The 21,020-nt window shown below is 42.5% G+C and overlaps 4 protein-coding genes across 7 annotated transcripts; 2 read left to right on the top strand and 2 right to left on the bottom strand.

Annotated features, from left to right (window-relative positions):
* Window positions 1-289: 289 nt before the first annotated feature.
* On the bottom strand, window positions 290-2,697 carry srd5a2a (steroid-5-alpha-reductase, alpha polypeptide 2a). Of its 2 annotated transcripts, XM_028972484.1 has the most exons (6): window positions 2,535-2,697; window positions 2,240-2,431; window positions 1,764-1,927; window positions 1,584-1,685; window positions 700-850; window positions 290-522 (listed from the first exon to the last, which is right to left on the bottom strand). In XM_028972484.1, exons 2-6 carry the CDS (start codon window positions 2,422-2,424, stop codon window positions 456-458), a joined length of 669 nt encoding a protein of 222 aa, XP_028828317.1. In that variant the 5' UTR covers window positions 2,425-2,431; window positions 2,535-2,697; the 3' UTR covers window positions 290-455. The 2 variants fall into 2 exon arrangements, with proteins under 2 accessions (XP_028828317.1, XP_028828316.1); XM_028972483.1 differs by having other exon boundaries at window positions 2,240-2,692.
* Window positions 2,698-3,555: 858 nt separating this feature from the next.
* On the top strand, window positions 3,556-8,115 carry psen2 (presenilin 2). The gene is made up of 11 exons (XM_028972318.1): window positions 3,556-3,688; window positions 4,656-4,794; window positions 4,863-5,080; window positions 5,169-5,310; window positions 5,407-5,474; window positions 5,744-5,964; window positions 6,223-6,321; window positions 6,405-6,473; window positions 6,610-6,726; window positions 6,813-6,928; window positions 7,230-8,115. The coding sequence occupies exons 2-11, from the start codon at window positions 4,663-4,665 to the stop codon at window positions 7,383-7,385; spliced, it is 1,338 nt and encodes a 445-aa protein (XP_028828151.1). The 5' UTR covers window positions 3,556-3,688; window positions 4,656-4,662; the 3' UTR covers window positions 7,386-8,115.
* Window positions 8,116-8,320: 205 nt separating this feature from the next.
* dpy30 (dpy-30 histone methyltransferase complex regulatory subunit) lies at window positions 8,321-10,972 on the bottom strand. The gene is made up of 5 exons (XM_028972545.1): window positions 10,389-10,972; window positions 9,909-9,949; window positions 9,411-9,458; window positions 9,181-9,320; window positions 8,321-8,481 (listed from the first exon to the last, which is right to left on the bottom strand). The coding sequence occupies exons 1-5, from the start codon at window positions 10,396-10,398 to the stop codon at window positions 8,409-8,411; spliced, it is 312 nt and encodes a 103-aa protein (XP_028828378.1). The 5' UTR covers window positions 10,399-10,972; the 3' UTR covers window positions 8,321-8,408.
* Window positions 10,430-20,913, top strand: spast (spastin). 3 transcript variants are annotated; one of them, XM_028972246.1, is made up of 17 exons: window positions 10,430-10,951; window positions 13,153-13,236; window positions 13,643-13,726; window positions 14,898-14,966; window positions 15,116-15,264; window positions 15,906-16,042; window positions 16,396-16,489; window positions 16,575-16,649; window positions 17,929-18,000; window positions 18,087-18,162; window positions 18,237-18,328; window positions 18,409-18,488; window positions 18,580-18,622; window positions 18,711-18,790; window positions 18,913-18,983; window positions 19,061-19,101; window positions 19,559-20,913. In XM_028972246.1, exons 1-17 carry the CDS (start codon window positions 10,612-10,614, stop codon window positions 19,682-19,684), a joined length of 1,713 nt encoding a protein of 570 aa, XP_028828079.1. In that variant the 5' UTR covers window positions 10,430-10,611; the 3' UTR covers window positions 19,685-20,913. The 3 variants fall into 3 exon arrangements, with proteins under 3 accessions (XP_028828079.1, XP_028828077.1, XP_028828080.1); XM_028972244.1 differs by having other exon boundaries at window positions 10,432-10,951; window positions 14,895-14,966; XM_028972247.1 differs by lacking the exon at window positions 14,898-14,966 and having other exon boundaries at window positions 10,432-10,951.
* The last annotated feature ends 107 nt before the right edge of the window (window positions 20,914-21,020 follow it).

Raw genomic sequence — 21,020 nt, forward strand, 5'->3', positions numbered from 1 at the left:
GCGTCCCTGCTTATCTTATTGTATGCAACTTTTTATCGGAGTATAAATGTTTTCCTGTTGTGTCTAGTCCTTGTCCAAAGACAAGAGCTTCCTCCACTTTATATTAATCCTATTTTTGTTCTTGTTTTTATTGTTCTCATACAAATATGTTTCGTACTGTTATATATTTTCTATAGATGAATGCAATGGTGCATTCCATTACCAAATTAATTTAGCTAATTTCACCATCTTCATGGTAGCAGCGAGGTGTTACATTTAAAAATAAAAAAAAATTATTCGAAAAAAGGCAGATGTTTCACATATCTTTATTAATACAATGTTCTTTAAGCACAAAAACAGCCACTGTGCAGAGTATACTTTCAACATACAGAAGAAAATTTCTAGCCTGAGGCTGTCTTCCACCTATGCATTCATTCTCATCACCTTTCAGCCCTGAGTTGGTGAAACTTTGTCTCTCAGAGAAGAAATGGAATCACTGCTCTTCTTGACTTTGGGTAGTCACTGAATTTTTCAATGTAAAACCTTGGAGAGAATGATGAAATTCATTGATTTTGTAAACCAAACGTTGTGTATGCACTACTTTATGTACATAAATTATCTTTACATATATCCTGTCTCTTTGCCCCCCTCTTTGTATTTATCCCACATACATGTCACTGCTGCTGGACGTCCAGCCAGAACAGGCTGTGTCTGTTTTACCTGTGGTGGTAGTAAGCTCGAGGTCCAATGGAACACATGGTGAAGTAGGCAAAAGCGAACGTGGGGAGGGACCACGTCGCAATTGCATAACCGCTCCACTCCAGAATCTCCCCAAAGAAGTTAGCTCCCGACACATACTCAAACATTCCACCTAATGACATGCAAAACCACACATATTCAACAAAGAGTCCAACAAAGAAACAGGAAAGCTTCATTCCGTCTTATATTTACTATTATTTTGTCTTAAATTAACCATCATTCTCTCTTACATTGACAGTCATTCTGTCTTACATTTACTATTATTCTATCTTACATTCAATATCATAGTTCTTTTTACAGTGGTATGCTCTTTGTAAGATAGTATAATAGTAAATGAAGGGCAGCATTAGTACTGTGTGTGTGAGTAAATTATTGTGTGTGTGAGATCAATTATGGATAATGTCTTATAGGGCCTCTCATGTCCAACCCTTGCTCCTGGGGTACCAGGATGGTAGTAGCCTAGTGGGTAACACACTTGCCTATGAACCAGAAGACTACAGAGTCACAGGTTCAAATCCCACTTACTACCATCGTGTCCCTGAGCAAGACACTTAACCCTGAGTTGCTCCAGGGGGACTGTCCCTGTCACTACTGATTGTAAGTCGCTCTGGATAAGAGCGTCTGATAAATGCCTTAAATGTAAATGTAAATGTACCTCTTTCAAGGAAACATTCACGACACATTGTGATGAAGTTTTTCTGTTCACTTTTCTGTTATGTTGAATTATTTTGTAAGATGTATCAAACAGACATTTACAGTTATAATTACATGAATGCCTTGTATACTAGAAAATATTTTTTTGCCACCATATTTGTAGAAGCACAAAATATAAACTCAATAAATACCTCTTGGAATTTTGTAAGTGTTCTCTCCTGATTTCCTTAAATTTCGAAGTATATGGTCACTATGGATGTTAATTCCCATTCCCAGGAGGAATATCAACAGCCCTACAAAATACAACAAATGTACAACACAAATACGTCTTTTTTTTTTTTGTATTTTCAACATTTGTTTATGAGACTAACCTGCTGTCAGGCGGATGTCCATCAGCCAGGTCTCATCATACTGTCTACAGTGTAGGAGATAGTGAGCCTGTAGCCAACCGCACATGGAGCAGAAAATGATAGCCGAGATGACTGTCGATACAGGCATGGGCCGACCTCTTGTCAGTAAAGCATAGATGAACGTCCTTAATGACAAGGATCAAATGTTAGACCTAGTTTGACTAGATTTGTATAGACAAAAACTACCGACAGGTTTAGACCTGAATATGGTCAAACGCCTAGAAAAAAAGAGAAGCTTTGAGAAAGACAGTTTCTCAACATTTCGTCCAAAGCATTTCAACATCTCATTACCAAATTAACTGTCCTCAAAGCATATCACTTTGAGTTCATTCAGAAAAAAAACATTTTGCTGAATGAACAGCATAAAGAAGCATAAAGAGTATAAAACATTTGCTTTAAGCACCTCTTTCTCAGAAAAAAAACAAAGGAGACTGTACCTCTGAAAATAGTGTAGACAGTATGTGCCGAGAAGATATCTTCCCAGGCCAGGGTTGCTTTCTGTGGTGAGGAACAAGAGAACAGGCACCAAGAAAGCAGGCAGTTCCTGAAAGAACCAGCCAACCTTTGCAGGACATGTCATCCCAGGGAATCCTCCAGTCATGTAGCGTCCATAGGGACCCATGGTTTCCCTATCACCGAAGAAAAACGCTGTTCCTCCCAGGATGAAGCTCCAGCTGATACAGTTTATGGTATTCTCCCAGCACATCATGTTCTCCATTTTTATTCTCTTACCTTCCTTCTCTTACCTTCCTTAGAAGAACTGAGAATGCTTTGCTCTATGCATCCTTTCTTTCACTCTGATCTTGATGGGACTCGGATTTCAAAAGGGCTTTTATGTCCAACCCTGTTGCTCCTCCTTCTCTCTGTCCCGCCTCAAAAGCATGTTACCTAACACCTGGAACTTTATCACTCAACTTGCACAGATGGACAGGTGGATGAAACTATCACTGCAGTGCAAACAGTGATTGTCATTGTGATACACTGCAGCACAGCACACAGTGACACAACAAAATGCATCACCCTTAGTGAGCAGTGGGCAGCCATGACAGCCTGGATCAGGATTTGAACCAGCAACCTTCTGATTATGGGGCCACTTCCTCAACCTCTAGGCCATCACTGCCCCAAAATCAGAAAAACTTTCTGACTACAAAATCAGAAAAACTTTATTTATCCCAGAGGAATACACAGAAACAGAGAGACACAAGACAGCAGAAAAATTTTGATAACGACAATAGTAAAAATAAACAGCCTAATATAGGTTTGAATAAAAAAAATAAAGTTAAATCAAAATAAAATAAATCACAAGAAGGAACAGTTTCACAAAAAAATAGAAAAAAGGATTATTGGCATCAGACTTGTTTATGCACAATTTCATCTTAAAACCTGTTGTTTTAATCTAAAATGAATAATTTACTATAATGACAATTGTAGTGTGTATCTTGAATGATTTATCGGTATGTATGTATGTAGGCATGAGTTTGTCCAAATTGTTTTGACAAATGGGCTAAATGATTTAAAATTATGTATTTGTTCATGAAAGAATCATTTGGATTTGTGAATATAAACCTTCTCATATACAATACAATTACTATTCCAAATTTTTCAGGTCCTTTAAATAGTAAAAACAATTGCGCCTCATCTATGCAAAATATTCTTTATCCCAGAAATGTCTGTTTTTTAAGAATTAAAAAGACTATTAAAAAGACGTCGGTGACGTCATTTTCCTCAACCCGCCCAGTGGTCATGTGATTGTCACGTGGTTCAGGGCCGATCAGCTGAGCAGCTTACTTCCTATTTTTTACTTCCATCTGTTTGTTTACGGAGACGCGCGTCGTTGCTGCGTATTCTTTTGCGTTTGTGTTGATGTCAGGTTGCGGCTGGTGAAGGTGAGTTTCTTTCACGCCCGGTTCCACGCGAGACTTTTACTCTCACTTTACGCAAACAAGGTGATGGGAGTTCTTCATCCGTCACTGCGCTGCTCCGAATGAGATGAACCTCAGCGTGTAAAACGAAGGGGAATGTAATCATGTAAAATTTGTAATTGGATAATTAAATAAGAATCTGCATGTCCACCAGGCCTGCAACTGTGATGCTGGATGATAGAAGGATCAGGATTTTAACAGCTGGAGAATTCTGTCGCGTTTTACCCATGCTTTCAAACGTATAAAAGCATGTGCGTAGTGCACGTAGTTCTTTTACTGCCCTTTTTGCTGTTGCACTTGCGTTGTAGTATTGTTTTCGTCAACGAACCTTTTTTTTAAGTGATGAGGACTAGACGTACATGCTGGTCTAGTCTAGTCCTCTAGATTAAATATAGTTTACAAAATAAAAGTATACGCAAATGTCTAAATTTTCGTTGACGAGACGTTATTTCAGGATAGTTGTGGTGGTTTAGCAGATGGCTATGAGAAAAAGACTAAGCGATCTTTGGACGCACTTTCTTTATAATGAAGTGGAAAAGTAACAAAATGTGGGGTCGAAAAACATGGAACAAATCAAGAGCATCTTCTGTGTCTTGAATGGATGTAGAGTATTCGTGAGCCTATAAGATAACCTTGTTTTCATTATGAAATGGGTTTGACTAAAATTTAGTTTTTGTCTGTTTTACTAGGTACTTGTACTATACTGACTGGAAAATGGAATTGCATTACTAAAATAAAATTTTCACTGAAACTGAAATGGATATTTCTAACTAAAATGCTTTTAGTTGACTGAAACTTGACGACTGCAATGAGTGTGGACGTGACTAGTACTAATAAAGACTAAAATGACAGCTTGACTCAAAGACTAGACTAAAACTAAAATTAAGACAGGCCACCAAAAACAATGATAGTGCGTTTTTGTCCTGAACAGTGCATTCATGAATACCTCAGACAGCGACGATGATTCCTGCAATGAGCGAACCGCTTTGGTCCAGTCAGAAAGTCCCTCCATTCCTGCCTACACCCGAAACCAGTCCCTGAAGCAGCCTCGGGAAAGAGAGCTCAGTCGGGTTAGTGATGTATGGTGCTGATATACTTCATGTTGCTGATGCAGCTCACGCAGCTTGTTTCTGCACAGCATCACCATGGTGCAGGCGAGGCCAGCTCGTCGGGCCAACCGGCACGTGTCCTGTTGGAGAGCCAGGCGACGGCAGATGCTGAGGATGAGGAGCTCACGCTGAAATATGGTGCCAAGCATGTCATCATGCTCTTTGTGCCCGTCACGCTGTGCATGGTGGTCGTCGTGGCAACAATTAAATCTGTCAGCTTCTACACGGAGAACAATGGGCAGCATCTGTAAGTCTCTGAGATGTTTCCCTCGGTTGCTGGCATCTTGTAGAAAGACTGTTTTCATAAGGTCAGGCCTCTCTCTCACTCTCCACAGGATTTACACCCCCTTCTCAGAGGATACCACATCTGTTGGGCAGCGACTGCTGAACTCAGTCCTGAACACCATGATCATGATCAGTGTGATCGTTGTGATGACTGTTTTCCTGGTGGTGCTGTATAAATACCGTTGCTATAAGGTGCATCATGCTAAATACGCCGCTCGCTTTTACCTATGGCCAGTTTGTGATGACCGTCAGACATGTGCACTGTGCTGATGTCTGCTTTCTCTGCAGTTTATCCATGGCTGGCTGATGTTCTCCTCACTCCTGCTGCTCTTCTGGTTCAGCTTCATGTATCTCGGGTGAGTTGCTGGAATTCCATAACATGGCGCAGGCAGCACAGACTCTGCATCCATTTAATCATGATCATTTTAGTCTGTATGGACCGGTAAGGGGCAGTGCTGACCTAACGTGTAAGGAAGCAGACCATTGTGATCACTGCTCACCAAGGTGATGGGTTAAACGCGAGGACGCATTTCATTGCGTGCATCGTGTGCTGTGCTTCAAAATGACACTTTACTAAAAAAAAAAAAAAGAACTCATGTTTTGTCTGTCACTCAACATCTGACAGGGAGGTGCTGAAGACATACAACATCGCAATGGACTACCCCACGCTGGTGATGATCATCTGGAACTTTGGGGTGGTGGGAATGATCTGCATCCACTGGAAAGGACCCCTACACCTCCAGCAGGCCTACCTGATAGTCATCAGCGCCCTCATGGCCCTCATCTTCATTAAGTTTCTGCCCGAGTGGACAGCCTGGGTCATTCTAGGAGCCATTTCCATCTATGGTAGGCAGATCTCACATGGTTTTTTGAGATATATTTGAATTGTTGTGGTTGTTTGGTTTAGAAAAGAAGAGATGACATCAGTCATTTCTGAAATATTGGTATTGTGTTAAATATTGTGTTCTTCAGTGAATTTAGGCTTCTTTGCAGCATAATTTAATTTAGTGTTTGACCAGATGAAAACTGATCATTTTTAGACACCGTTGCTCTGAATCTATTAGGATCATAATTGTGTAAGTAAGATGTGTTTGTGGTTGCCAGATTTGATAGCAGTGCTGAGTCCAAAGGGCCCGTTGAGGATGCTGGTGGAAACCGCACAGGAGCGGAACGAACCCATCTTCCCTGCGCTCATATACTCCTGTACGTTTCTTCATGAATCTGTTCCACATGTTTAACAAGCCTAGAATTACCATGGACCATAACAGATGTCCCCCTTTTTTCAGCTGCTATGGTGTGGTTGGTTGGGATGGCAAGTCCACTGAGTGCAGCTGAGCCATTGAGCCAGGAAACTGGTACCATCTCACAGCATTTTCTCTATCACGTGCATCTATTCAGATTCTACTACCTGACAAATATTTCTTCATAACACATGAGCACCCTTAATTTGAATTGGCATTAGTCTAAGCTGTTTTAATTGTCCTCTGTCAGATGAGGAGCTCGATCAGAATGACAGAGGAGCCATTGAGCGAGATGGGGTGGAGTCAGTCCATCAAGCACACAGGAGTATAAGAAACACTTCAGCTGAAGAGGAGCAAGACGAGGACAGTCAGTGACTCTTTACTAGTTAGAATTTAGTTTCTCCGTTTTAATAAACAACGGTTTATTAATTCATCAGACCCTTGTGTTTATAGGAGGTGTGAAGCTCGGCCTGGGAGATTTCATCTTCTACAGTGTACTGGTGGGCAAAGCTGCAGCTACAGGCGGGGACTGGAACACCACACTTGCCTGCTTTGTGGCCATCCTCATAGTGAGTGTGATGTTCAGCTGAGTATAGGGTCATCTTACAGTCACATGAGAATAGAATGAATAGCCACGCTGTGGAAGATTATGTTCTTTCTACTCATTAACTCCACAGTTATTCTTGCAAAAGCCATTAGAATGAAATGGCCAGGTTATATAAAAGTGCAAACCTTGGATTACGGGTCCGTTTCCTTACCCACTAGCCCAACCACTGCCCCATTATTTGACTTATGACCTTATGTGACCTTGGGTTGCATTGGACAGGCATTGCATTTGTACTTAACAAGGATATATTTGTACATTTTCAGGGACTCTGCCTCACTCTCCTGCTGCTTGCCATTTTTAAGAAGGCCCTGCCAGCACTGCCCATATCCATCACTTTTGGGCTCGTCTTCTACTTCTCCACCGACAACCTAGTCCGCCCATTCATGGACAACCTTGCTGGACACCAGTTTTACATCTGACACAAAGTGAAGGAGGTCCAAGCTTGGATGAGGCAGTGTTGTTTTACGACTTGTGGTTTTTGTGATCTGGGACATGAGGAAACTGACTTTGACAATGCCTCAGTTTTGTTTATTTGCCATTTGTCTTGTTTGCAGACAAGTGATCTACTCCCACTGCCACAAGGCAACAGCGCACGCCTGCCACTGTCAATGAGTCTCTGTACCAGGATTTTGACTACAGCCGTTGCCACTATGTCCATCCCTGCCAATGCTACTGTAAATACAGTGTGATGAAGTCAGTTCCTGAGGTCTCTAGTCCTGCGTTCATGTTTCAGCTGCACAGTGCCTGCAATCTAGTTCAAGCATTCTTTTTATTATAGATTTAACCATGAGTATTGGATTTAAGTGCGTTTGATGGGAAATTTTACTGACTGTTGTATTCAGTGGAATTCTGTTCACATTACAAACCTCAGATTTCTTTTTAAACTTTACTTTTCTGTGAGTTTATTATCTTCAAAACATGGCTCTACATTACCCTACAATGAAGACTGGAATCTGCTCATGAGGAATACTTTAAAGGTAGAACAATATATAGTTTAATAGATAGTAGGCTTTCTATTCAAGAGGAAATATATACAGTATTTTATAGAATTAAAGTGTAATATTTAAATTATTTTTTTTATTTAACCACTGATGAGAGGGTGTTGTGCTGATGTCAGTGTCATGTAAAATAAATCCTTACTACATCTAATTACACATGAACTTTAATTAAACAGCTTTTTGTAGGTCAGATGAGATGAGGCTTAAAGTCATTAATGACTTGACTGATAAACCTATACAGAGTGGTCAAAGCTTTTGACATGCACTAGTCAATATACTAATGTTTGTTGAATGAGTATAAAATAGGTAGTATAACGGGACGAAAAATCAAATGGCAAGAATAATACAAAAGCATATAGTTTGCAAAGAAATTTAATTTGTGAGGCTTGTGTGTAAATCATAACAGCATACTGTGTCTGTGTACTGTGGCTGTAATCCCAGGGATTAATTCCGATCTTCAAATTGTGACTTGTTCTTCAAGAGGAACGTAGCTAAAAACTCAATTGGATTTGGAGGTCTACAAAGGAAGCAGCGAGGGGAAATATATCATTACACAAACCACGAAATTTTTGAATTAATTCTGAATTAATTCATATACAGTAAAGGCCAAAAGTTTGGACACACCTTCTCATTCAATGTGTTTTCTTTATTTTCATGACCATGTACATTGGTAGATTCTCACTGAAGGCATCAAAACTATGAATGAACACATGTGGAATTGTGTACTTAACAAAAAGTGGAGACCTGGCCTCCACAGTCACCGGACCTGAACCCAATCAAGATGGTTTGGGGTGAGCTGGACCGCCGAGTGAAGGCAAAGGGGCCAACAAGTGCTAAACACCTCTTGAAGACCTTCAAGACTTTTGGAAAAACCATTTCAGGTGACGACCTCTTGAAGCTCGTCGAGAGAATGCCAAGAGTGTGCAAAGCAGTAATCAGAACAAAGGGTGGCTATTTTGATGAAACTAGAATATAAAACATGTTTTCAGTTATTTCACCTTTTAGTACATAACTCCACGTGTTCATTCATAGTTTTAATTGTACCAATGTAAATGGTCATGAAAATGAAGAACACAGGAATAAAGATAGATACTTGATGTGAATGGTCCATTACTAGGAACGGAAAAAAACTGTTTAGAATGTGTCACAATATTCAAATAATAGAACTGAATGTAAATAATCCCATCAAATACACTTGAGTCTGGACTGAACGCACCTCTCCTTGGCTAGCACAGACAGACCCTGTAGAAGAATTGGCACCACCGTCTGATCCAGATAGGCTCGCGTTGGAAGCGACTGCAGGTCCACCTTCTGTTTAGCGACTTTCTCCACATTCGCTTTCTCATCGACTATTCTCTGAAATGAAACAGTGCATCTTTAAGAAGCACAGTTAAGAATACAAATACGTTTTATTTATTTGTGAGTATATGAAGGGAAATCCCATACCTGGATGTTTTCTGTTAGGCCATAGTCTGCATGAGGGTTTTCAGCAACCTGAGAATGTTTACGCAAAAGAGTTTAAACTCATCTGACCCATATACAGAGGGACACACACACACACACACACACACACACACACACTGTAGCGTTTGCATCCAATAGGCCCAAGTTCATTTGCATGTGCCTGCCTCTAAGAGTAGCCAGGAGAGTGGGGTTGAGTGGTTAGCTAGTCAGTGGGCTGATGTCCACTGCAAAAAGTACTACTACTAATCACACATCTGTAGTATTCATGAGTGTTACTTTTGCATTAGGCAGCATGTTATGGGTGTTAGCAAGAAACTTAAACCTGAGAGTCTAAGTGGCTCTAAATAATAATTGTGCACCTGACATCTCTACTTTAAGCCCCTAAATGCCCGGTTTATAATTACTGTATAAATCACATAGTTAACTTTTTTTCAGTTAGGTAATTTTTCACGCCGGGAAAAAAATGAATGCCAGACTTGCCGGTGTGTGCCCCTCCATGCTTTGATCAGCATCCGTGTGATCTGAACAACAGAGTACAACGTTACATTTCACTCACCGCCCGGTCCTAGTGCATGAACATTTACTTATCGCAACAAACCCGCAAATACACTGCACCTCCTGCTACTGGCTAAAATCGAACCCCGACCAATGCAAAGTATTGTACTTTGCTATTTAACTGCGATGCATAAATAATAACGAGAAGTTGTTGGAATATCTACCGGCTCAACCACTTGGTTTTAAGTCTGAAAGTCTTGTCTGTAAGGCGGATGGATTCAATGGGCTAGCGTTAGCCGCATTAGCTAGCGCAAAAATAAACGCCAAGAATCGGATGATACACCTCGCAAAGTCCGAACATTAATGCTACCTTCAAACACACAAACCGCGAATGCACGCGTAGCCACGTATTCGTACACGAATTAATTTCATTATAACAACAACGGAGACGCAGCTGCCACGCACCGTCCGCCATGTTTGTTGTTGGTTCGTACGCAAGTTACGCCGATGGCGGCTCGACGCTCGACGTGCGTCCCTTACGTAGCTGCTACGTCACCGCCCGGTCGCAAAGGGCGCGTCGCGTCGCTCGTCGTCTTCGGCGCTTGGGGTTCGCGAAGCGGGTTCGGGGACGAAACACAGCCGTGCGTCGAGCGCAGTTATGTTATGGAGGCCGGCGAGACTCAGGTGAATGAGTTGTGCGGGCGGAAGAGGGAAGAAAGGAAGCGGCGCAGCCGAAACCGGACCCTCGCCGGACCGAAACACCTGCGCCCAGGTGGCGCTTCATAAGCGGACCCTGCGCTACTCCGTCTGCCAGCTTGTCGCTCTGCCCCGAGTCGTCGCTTTGAGCTTCTGGTTCTTGTTAGCCTGGCTCTGTGGGCGCATTTCCGGGACCATGGCGGCGAGACCGGACCGAGTCGAGGATTTTAGCAGAAGTGGGTTCGATGACACCGGGGAGCGCATCCGGAACCACCACAAACAGGCCTTCGAGTACATCTCCGTAGCCCTGCGGATCGACGAGGACGAGACCGGTATGAGTCCATTTACCCTAGGCCCAAACGCACGACACGAATATCACGTGATGTCACGAAGAAAATAAGCGCTTGATCGTGGACTAATATAAACTTTAAACAGACACCGATGTCGGTTTCAGTGGCCTTGTCCTTACTTTGGCAGGGGACCCACCCTGACACCACCAATTAATGACACTGAACAGGGTTTAGAACTAAATCATTGTGGAGGAGGGACCATCAGCATCAGGTCTGGGGTTTGCAATTCTGTCCCAGTGCAACAAATATTCGGTATCATTTGTGCTCATCTACTTTAGTGTAAATTAAATATAGAATGTGTATAAGAATATACATTTAACATGAATTCAACATGTGCAACAAAGATTGAAAACAGAGCTGAAACAAAAACACTATAGTTAAGATTTTTTTAAATGACAAAAATAGCACAAGTAATATTAAGTGCATCTAAAGTACAGTACCCCTCTACACTCCTCCCCCTGCCCATCAGTAACACATGCCACAAAATCTCTGGACATGGCATGACTGATCTGTACCTGAAATCTGATGGAATGGTGGTGGGACAGTCCCCTGTGCTGCTGAGTATGATGTCTGAGCAGCAGCTCTTCAGCCGAGCAAGATGTGGTCGTCCTGGCTAGCGATCCATAATGGTGGTGAGGGAAGAATCTACCTGCATTTCCGTCAGCATGTCCTCCAGCTCTGATGTGCCTTTGGTCTTTAAGGCAGTGGAGAAGTAATAAAAACATGATTCTTGTGATGTCCAGGTGAGAATAGGCTTCATGCAGCAGGTATATAATGGCATCTTCCACATCTATACAAAACTGTAGTGGATCCAGCCAAGGTTCCTCCAGCAGGCACAGGTGGCCGAGGAAAAGTCACAACTTATTCACAACAATACAACACAGCTTACCAACAAACAGTGGTGGCCTAGCAGTTAAGTAAGCGGCCCCGTAATCTGAAGGTTGCGCACTGTAAAATATTTCTACGTCCACTCTACGGCACACTTCTTACAAATACAGGAGCGAGACGGAAAAAATAAAGCAGCAGTCCTTGGTCCACTGTGCTTGCCTCTGCCTCTGGCTGCCATGTGCGGATAGTCTCTGGACCCCCAGGCGCAGGGTTATACGTCCAGGATCTCCTCGGCTGTGCCCCCACAGTGTAAGCTGTGTCTTCATGACATGAGAAGTGAGGGCCATTTGAAACTGAAACAAACTTATTGAAATAAGTACTTCACTCCTCTTCATTCCACACCTCCCTGGTGAAGGTGAAAGAGATTGTCTTTGAGATACACTGCAGCACAGCACACGGTGCCACAACGAAATGTGTCCTCTGCTTTTAACCATCACCCTTGGTGAGCAGTGGGCAGTCATGACAGGCACCCGGGGAGCAGTGTTTTTGTTTAAAACCTTTACCTGACAGAATGAAATTGACCAATATTGTATTGCCTGGACCTGTAGCAGATCCAGAGAAATGCACTGTCGATTGAGAATTTTTGGTTGTGGAGTATTTATAGTACTGACATTTTACATTTACATTTACAGCATTTATCAGACGCCCTTATCCAGAGTGACTTACAATCAGTAGTTACAGGGACAGTCTCCCTGGAGCAACTTAAGGTTAAGTGTCTTGCTCAGGGACACAATGGTAGTAAGTGGGATACTTACCTTGAGTAGGGTGAATTCTTTAAGGTAAATAAATTGGTTCAATGAGACGAACACCTGGCAGACCAGATATTTTTTTATTTATGTACTGTTGTGTTAAATTTCATGCCAACGTGGCTTCTAAATGATATCAGGGCATAGAACAACTGGATTTTTGACAATAGACGACGTGCAAACAAAACAATGCAAAATGGTGCAATTTTGAGTTGGTGTGAGACGTCTGATAAATGCTGTAAATGTAAATGTAAATAGGCTAAGAGACAATAAAGCTCAATATAATGATCCGAAAAATGCTGCTTCTGCTGGACATGTTGGTTCCACCCAAGACTCTGACTGCAGACAGGGTGCTTGCCGTCTGAGTCTTATCCAAACTGATTCTGATGTAAAAATCGGTTCTGAAGGCACCAGCTGTCTGCAGGAAACCTCCTGCCATCTCACCAAAAAAACGTCCTGCTGACCTGGTCACTGCCTGTTACGTAATAGTCGGTACCAGATAACCTCTTCTGACGTCTTTGTGGTTTTGTTCCTTCTCTGGTCTTGTAGGACACAAGGACCAGGCGGTCCAGTGGTACAAGAGAGGCATAGCGGAGCTGGAGAAGGGTATAGCCATACAGGTGGCAGGAACAGGTTTGTTTTCTCTTGTTGTACGCAGGGTATATCAAAATCTTGGCTGCTGTCAAACCAGGTCAAGTTTATTTCTACAGCAATTCAACCAAAGTGCAGTACAAAGCATAAAAGGACAAAGAGAGTATACATAGTCCTAACTTTACAAGTCTGGGAAGGCTAAAGATGAAAACTGAGTTTTAAGCCTAGATTTAAAAGCAAAGGTAGTGAAAGCAAATTGAATGGTAACTAATTCTGTCAGGCGCACTAGTGAAGTAATGATCATGGGGTATGTGTATTAGGCGCAATATGTGAGAATAAAATGACATTAAGCATGTAGTTTTAGTCAAGGTGACATACAATCCAATCTCTAGATTCATTTAATTGCCTGTTGCCTTCTTCCTGAAATGCTTTTTGATTTGTGGTACAGGGGAGAAAGCTGAGAAGGACCGGCGACTTCAGGGAAAGATGACCGCTAACCTCAACATGGCGAAAGAACGCCTGGAGCTCTTAGGTTGGTCTGTCTTCCGCATCTTCATGTAAATTGTCTTGTAGCATAACATTTTCAGAAAACTATTTCATAATTCATCCATCTAATGATTGAGGCATTCATCTAAATAACAACAACATTTATTTCTTATATTGCCCGTAATCACAGTATGTCTCAGTGGGCTGTGACAGACCCTTCAGTTGACCCTTCTGCACACAAGGAAAAACTCCACTAAACTCTAGGAGAGAGAAAAAAAGAAAGGAAGAAACCTTAGGAAGGAGTGATACAGACAGGGACGCCCATCCAGGGTAGAGTGATCCTGCAATTGGGGTCAGTGCAGGGTTGGTGATTATTTGTCTAAAAAGAGAAAAAGTCCTACAGTTGTAGTGGTGGAAAACTCCAAAGTACAGTATAGAGCATCTGTCCCTGTTTGGAGGTACTGGGCAGTGCAGAGTAGGTTTTAAATACTCTTAATGTTGTGCTATACTCCAAGCAATTGATTGATTATGGTTGGTGATGTTTCATCATTCTGAATGATGCCCGCCAGTACGTCACATGTGCAATCATCAGTTAAATATTGTGTCTTTCTTGTTCCATTTATTTATTAATGTAAATCATAAGGACGCCACGCTACCTTACACTGAAAGTGAAAATGAAGTGATTGTCATTGTGAAACACTACAGCACACGGTGACACAACAAAATGTGTCCTTTGCTTTTAACCATCACCTCTGGTGAGCAGTTGGCAGCCATGACAGGCAACCCTGTGATTACGGGGCACTTCCTTCCTAGGCCACCCCTGCATCGCTGGTGAACAAGCCAGGCAAAATGTGACATTTTTGTGTTCATATGGTTGTGAAATGGTTTTCTGCACTGGTTTTTGGAACTGAATGAGTGCCGAAGCATGTGGTCCTCATGTCACAGTTTGCTGCGAGGTCACTTCTTTCCCTGGTGTGTGTGTCCTGTGTGGTGCTGACTCTGTGCTTGGATTTTTACTTAATTTTCAACTTTATTTCCTTGGTCATCCAGTTGCTAATTTTTCCACATTTTCCACAAGTTCATTTTGGGTGTTTAACTTTGTTTCTGGTGCATTTCTGTTTGGTTACCTGCAGTTTTCCCCTCTTTCCTACTTTTGGGCCAATATCTGCTTCTCCTTTTTTTGTTTTTCCCCTGTCGTGTTTGTAATCGTGCAGCAGAGCTGTGTTCAGGGTCCTCTGAGAAAGACAAGTCGACTCTGCACTATTCTAACGACCATCTCCGCTCAGGTGGGTGCAGCTCGGGGCATGTTCCGGTGGGAGAGCATCACAGATACCTGCCTGCTTGTAAAGTTAAATTCGGACACCTCGTTCAGTCACTAAACACGCTGTAGACATGTCAGAATAGCAAGTCATCAAGGCGATTGTCTGGTTTACAGTGAGTGGAGCTGTTCCCAAAAAGAGGGACTCGTTCGCACACACCAGCAGGCCGAAGCAGCAGCCCAGAGGGAACCAGTCAGGCGTCCAGCGCATCCCAAATCCCAGCGGCCCATCAGGCACCAACATCAGACCAGCCTCTCAGCCCAAGGTAGGAGCCAACAGTTTGTCATCGCTCATACATATATTAAACATACATATAGGTTTTTAAGCAATTATTCATATACATCTGTACAGGGTTTCCGCAGACCCTTAAAATTAAGACCTTCATTAAAAATGACTACAAATCATTAAATCCAGAGGTCTTAAAAATACTGCAGACCCAATAAATCAAATTAATCAAACGTTCAATCTGTCAATAATCCGCTGGTCATGGATTAAATGTCCCCCTTGGAAATGTCCAGGGGCCGTTCTAGCCTGTTTGGTGGCCTGTGCATTGTACATAATAACAGAACTCTGGGAGGAAAATTAATATATCAAAAAAAAATGTATTACTTAAGATAAAGTTCAATTAATATTGTATTTTAGAAGAGCACCTTCACAGTCTCTGCTGAGAAAAACTCTGACCCTTGGATAAATGTAGTTGACAACACCAGTGCAGGGTCTTAAATTTGTTGAAGGTGACCTTAAAAATAAAAAAGGTCCTCTATAAGTCTTTAATTTGGCTTCCTTAAACCTGCAGAAACCCTGCTGTAGCCGATAAACAACTATGTATAAAATATTTAGGGCTGTCAAAATTATCCTACCGTTGTTCAGTGCGTCATTTTTGGTAAAAACACATTTTTTTCAAAGGGCGTAAAGTCAGGTAACCGTGGAAACTGTAAAGCTGCCACGCCCACATCTACGGCCCCGAAGAAGAAGGAAATGAAGAACTTTAAAAATGTGGACAGCAGGCTGGCCAGCCTGATTCTGAATGAGATTATGGACAGGTGAGAGGACAGCACTGTATGAGGTACTAGTGAAACCTTTAATTGGACCTCGGCTTGGAACATCAGGATCCATCCACATTGTAGAATTGCTTCACACACTCAACTCAGATCTTTATCACCTCTAGTCTGAATGTTTTAAATAATCTGGCAGCATTTTCAGACATTTCTTTTCAAATCTAATGGCCTTGTCATTTGATTTACAGATTTTCAGTCCACATGACTCAACCACATTGCAATAATCAAAGCAATATTCATTTTAGCACAAAAAAAGAAAAATAGGTGACTGTATGAACATAGATTTCTTATCTCCTTATCTCTAATTAATATTACATTTCTTCCTCTTTCTGTGTCAGTGGGTCTGTCATCAGGTTCGATGATGTGGCCGGCCAGGAATTGGCTAAGCAGGCCCTGCAGGAGATAGTGATCCTCCCCGCCCTGCGGCCGGAGGTGACCGGCCACCCAACAGACAAAAGGGAACAAAATAGAACTTTGTTCCAACTGTGGGGATTTCATGCTTTATTCTTCTCTCTAGCTCTTCACAGGTCTGAGGTCTCCAGCCAGAGGCCTTCTACTTTTTGGTCCACCTGGTAATGGGAAGACCATGCTGGTGAGTGAAGGATACTATGGGAAGGATATGAAATTGGAGCTACATGCCATCAATTATACCTGATCAATTATACCTGATAATAAAAAAACAACTGAGGTTGGAACTGTCAAGACGTCACCGAGGTCCCCTTGTTCAAGGTACCGTCACCACACACTGCTCCCCGGGTGCCTGTTATGGCTGCCCACTGCTCACTAAGGGTGATGGTTAAATGCAGAGGACATTTTGTTGTGTGTCAACGTGTGCTGTGCTGCAGTGTTTCACAATGACAATTGTTTTCATTTTTAATGGTAGACAGTGAAGGGAGGCCAATCCTGGAGATGTATGGTCACGCTATGCAGTGAGGGGCTCACACGATGATGATGTATTGCAGTAATCCAGCCAGGAGGTTATAAAAGCATGGATCACCCTCTCCAGGTTGATGAACGGTGACAGAACTCACCTCTTCACACCCAGATGAACGGACGAGCTGGGAGTGACACGATCTTATCATAATGTTACTCTTGACTCATGGCTTTAATTCCACCTTATGCATTTGTTTCGTGTAACCAGCTGCTGCCTGAAGGGTGTTGCTTAGGAACAACCATTCTTGGTTAGGGATTCGAAAGTCTTTATATTTATAACAGCTGTACATAAATATTAAAGTGGAAGTGATTGTTCTTGTCATTGTGATGTACAGCAAGCACAGCACATGGTGACAAAAAGGAATTTGTCCGCTTGCTTTTAACCCATCATCTTTGGTGGGCAGACATGAAAGGTGCCCAGGGGGCAGTGTGTGGGGACGGTCCCTTGATCAAGGGGACCTCAGTGGCGCCTTGATTGTTCAGAATTCGAACCCACAACCTTTCAGTTATGAGTCCTCTTCGTTACCCGCAAGGCCACCAATGTCCCACCAACAGGTGTACAGTAAAACCCTCAAGATAATCTAAAATCCTTGAGAGTACACAGCTTGATATGGTTGGGGTTTTTTTATCCGTTAATTACTGGCATTGACATGGGTGTATTTATTTTATTTATTTGTTTAATTTTCTTTTTCTTTCGTGTGTTCTGTTTGGTTAGGTTACATAATGGCATCATTGTAAGCTGTTATCTACATACAGAAATGTGTATTTACCTCTTTTTTTGTGAGTCTGACGTTTCCTTCCAGGTCTTTTGCAATGGCATGTAAAAATCCCCCAAAACATATATTTAAAGACCCTCAAGAGGATGAATATTCTAGCAAATTTGATGTAATTTGTGATGCATCATAACTAAATGTCTATTTTCTGTTTTATTTCTAAAGGCCAAAGCTGTTGCTGCTGAGTCCAACGCCACTTTTTTCAACATCAGCGCTGCCAGCCTCACATCCAAATACGTAAGGGAGTTTAAACGGCCCGTGTCTGTTTTGCCCGTTGTGTGGTTGGCGTCTGTGCGCCCTGACTGATTCGCAGTTTGCTTCAGGTGGGTGAGGGGGAGAAGCTGGTGCGCGCTCTGTTCGCCGTGGCCCGGGAGCTGCAGCCCTCCGTCATCTTCATAGGTGAGGGTCTGCCTGGGCGTGGTCTCGTGTCTCTGTGTGCGGCTGCTCATGTCTGTATTGTCTCGCTGAGCAAGATGAGGTTGACAGTCTGCTCTGTGAGAGGAGGGAGGGGGAACACGACGCCAGCCGGCGGCTGAAGACCGAGTTCCTCATCGAGTTTGATGGGGTGAGGTCCGCGTCTGTGTGTGGGTTCACGTTAGGGTGGCACCACACTGACATAATTACACTGTGTGTGTCTGTGTGTAGGTTCAGTCTGGAGGTGATGACCGAGTTCTGGTGATGGGAGCCACTAACAGGCCTCAGGAGCTGGATGAAGCTGTTCTCAGGTACTGATGGTTCGCCATCTTTCATATTTTCTGTTTATGACAGTCAGCCCTAGAAGATTATTGATTTTTTTTTTCTTTTTTTTTTTTGCAGGCGATTTGCAAAAAGAATTTATGTGGCTTTGCCAACAGAAGAGGTGTGTTTAACAGATCCAGTGTTCCTAATCACATCTTGAGTTTTTGCACAGTGTGAACATTTTGTTCTTAAATCATTCAACCAAATAGACACGACTGAAACTTCTGAGCAGTCTGCTGGGGAAGCATGGGAACCCGCTGACTGAGCGAGAGCTGTCCCAGCTCGCCAGGTAACAGCGTGTGGCCTCTGATGCTTGTGTGGTCTTGTGCTCATGGTCTATAGTGCCATTTTAGGCGTACAATGTCTGTTACCCAAAGTTTTTTGCTGAAGTTTGTGGTTTGATTTGTTCAGAATGACTGATGGATACTCGGGGAGTGATCTGACTTCATTGGCTAAAGATGCTGCCCTCAGCCCCATCAGAGGTGGGTTTGCTTCTGGTCTGGTTCTGGTTCTTTTCGGGTCATTAGATATTTCATTTCACAAAGTCTGTTTCTTCCAGAGCTACGCCCTGAACAGGTCAAGAACATGGCTGCCAGTGAGGTGAGAACATGTGGTCTTCTGAATGGGGATCATTGTTTATGCCGTGGGGTTTTTAAAACACAAAATTAAACTACACTTATGCTCTGGTGAACCTTAACCAGGCCTGACGTGGACTTTTTTTATAAATCTCAGAAGCCCTATAGTCTAGCTAACCATAGGATGACCACACTAGTTTTCAGGAGTTGTTGCTCAGCTATATGGAAAGTGAATATGGATTGGGTTGACAATTTATGGAAAAGGTCTGCATGAAACCAGGAACCCTGGCCTGTGGCATTTCCACTAATTGGGATCATTTGAGTCCTGCTCTGTAAACTGAACATATGAACACACTGAATGTCTTACATATAATATAAATATATAATATAAAATATAATCTGACTTCTAAAAAATAAAAATAAAAACCTGCAATGTGTAATATTGTGTGACACCTTTCATCTGTGCTTGTGTTCCGTTGCAGATGAGGAACATTAGGCTCAGTGACTTTGTGGAGTCGCTGAAGAAGATTAAACGTAGCGTGAGCCCTCAGACTCTGCAGCTTTACATGCGCTGGAACAAAGAATACGGAGACACTGCAGCCATATGAAACCTGCTGACCTGGATCCTCCTGGACCCTGTCTTTCATGCCCACACCTCAGAGCAACTGTTTATTTGGATTGTGTGGAACATGTTCTATTAGAGGAAGACGACGACAACAACAGGACAGGCTTTTGTTCTCTTTTTCTTAATTGTTTGTGTTTGTGTGTGTGTGTGAGAGAGAGAGATCACAAACAGAATTTTTATCCAACTGTAAGCTCAAACATGGTTCAGATTTTAGGTGCTCCGTTTTCTACACTCTCATACAGACTGTGTATGAAGCAGCTGTTTTGTGAACATGTAACAGCAATATGGTGTTTTACAGCACCACCCTTGGCATGTCTGACCTTGCAGTAGCAGCTCCGCTGAGAATCAAGGGACATATCGGTGTACAAATACATGTTAACAATACATGTCTATGTTGAAGTACCAGAACAAGAAGGTTCTTGGGGTGTGCATGATAGAACCAGCCTCTGTGCCTTGGTATTTGGTCAAAAGCCCTCATAGTCCCCATAACTGGATTGTGCCAAAGAAACCACAGACAAACGTTTCAATGAATGCTGTGACTAACAGGCTGTAAAGTCAATGGGTTTTGAAAAAATGAAATTAAATTGCAGTGCTTTGGAAAGATGAGCAGTTTGGGTACAGAATTGCTGGTGGTTTGTTTAAGAGGGCTGAATAATTGCAGTGCCGACTGACAAGCCCTAAATGTTAATTGGTGAATGAATAAGAACGTAATGGAACATACTTTTTAGTCTAGTATCCAAGAGGCAAGTAAGAAATGGATGTACTTCTCTGGCGTGTCCACAAGAGGGCAGTAAGAACAACACAATGGATGTACTTCTCTGGCGTGTCCACAAGAGGGCAGTAAGAACAACACAATGGATGTACTTCTCTGGCGTGTCCACAAGAGGGCAGTAAGAACAACACAATGGATGTACTTCTCTGTCGTGTCCACAAGAGGGCAGTAAGAACAACACAATGGATGTATTTCTCTGTCGTGTCCACAAGAGGGCAGTAAGACCACCACAATGGATGTACTTCTCTGTCGTGTCCACAAGAGGGCAGTAAGAACAACACAATGGATGTACTTCACTGGCCAGAACTTTGTTTAGGCTCATTCACAGCGTAGTGGACGGCGTTTTGAATGAATCGATGCTCTGAATATAGACACTGTCTTTCATAACAGCTCTTTTCTGAAAATGTGTGTTGGTTTGCAATAAAATCTGAATAAATATGTGGGCTGGCTGTAGAATTTGTGTTTCTGAGGCTGCAAGTTATCACAAATTATCTGTGAGCTCTGTAACAGGGTTTTGAGATCAAGCCTCAACCTGGTGTGGTCTGAC

The sequence above is a fragment of the Denticeps clupeoides genome, chromosome 3 (assembly GCF_900700375.1).
Source record: "Denticeps clupeoides chromosome 3, fDenClu1.1, whole genome shotgun sequence".
In the NCBI taxonomy this organism is placed as follows: domain Eukaryota; kingdom Metazoa; phylum Chordata; class Actinopteri; order Clupeiformes; family Denticipitidae; genus Denticeps; species Denticeps clupeoides.

Bases quoted from the DNA above. Each gene is read 5' to 3' on its own strand.
- srd5a2a (XM_028972483.1), bottom strand. From the start codon at position 2,520: ATGGAGAACATGATGTGCTGGGAGAATACCATAAACTGTATCAGCTGG. The intron at 1,686-1,763 runs GTTAGTCTCATA...TGTATTTTGTAG, and splicing joins GGACATCCGCCTGACAGCAG to GGCTGTTGATATTCCTCCTG. The intron at 523-699 runs GTAAAACAGACA...ATTCTCTCCAAG, and splicing joins CGAGCTTACTACCACCACAG to GTTTTACATTGAAAAATTCA.
- psen2 (XM_028972318.1), top strand. From the start codon at position 4,663: ATGAATACCTCAGACAGCGACGATGATTCCTGCAATGAGCGAACCGCT. The intron at 5,081-5,168 runs GTAAGTCTCTGA...CACTCTCCACAG, and splicing joins GAGAACAATGGGCAGCATCT to GATTTACACCCCCTTCTCAG. The intron at 5,311-5,406 runs GTGCATCATGCT...CTTTCTCTGCAG, and splicing joins ATAAATACCGTTGCTATAAG to TTTATCCATGGCTGGCTGAT.
- dpy30 (XM_028972545.1), bottom strand. The intron at 9,459-9,908 runs GCAAGTCTGGCA...AAACATTCTCAG, and splicing joins GCATGGAGGGGCACACACCG to GTTGCTGAAAACCCTCATGC. The intron at 9,321-9,410 runs GTATGGGATTTC...GTTTCATTTCAG, and splicing joins GCCTAACAGAAAACATCCAG to AGAATAGTCGATGAGAAAGC.
- spast (XM_028972244.1), top strand. From the start codon at position 10,612: ATGAGTTGTGCGGGCGGAAGAGGGAAGAAAGGAAGCGGCGCAGCCGAA. The intron at 16,490-16,574 runs GTGACCGGCCAC...TCTTCTCTCTAG, and splicing joins TCCCCGCCCTGCGGCCGGAG to CTCTTCACAGGTCTGAGGTC. The intron at 18,163-18,236 runs GTGAGGGTCTGC...TCGCTGAGCAAG, and splicing joins GCCCTCCGTCATCTTCATAG to ATGAGGTTGACAGTCTGCTC.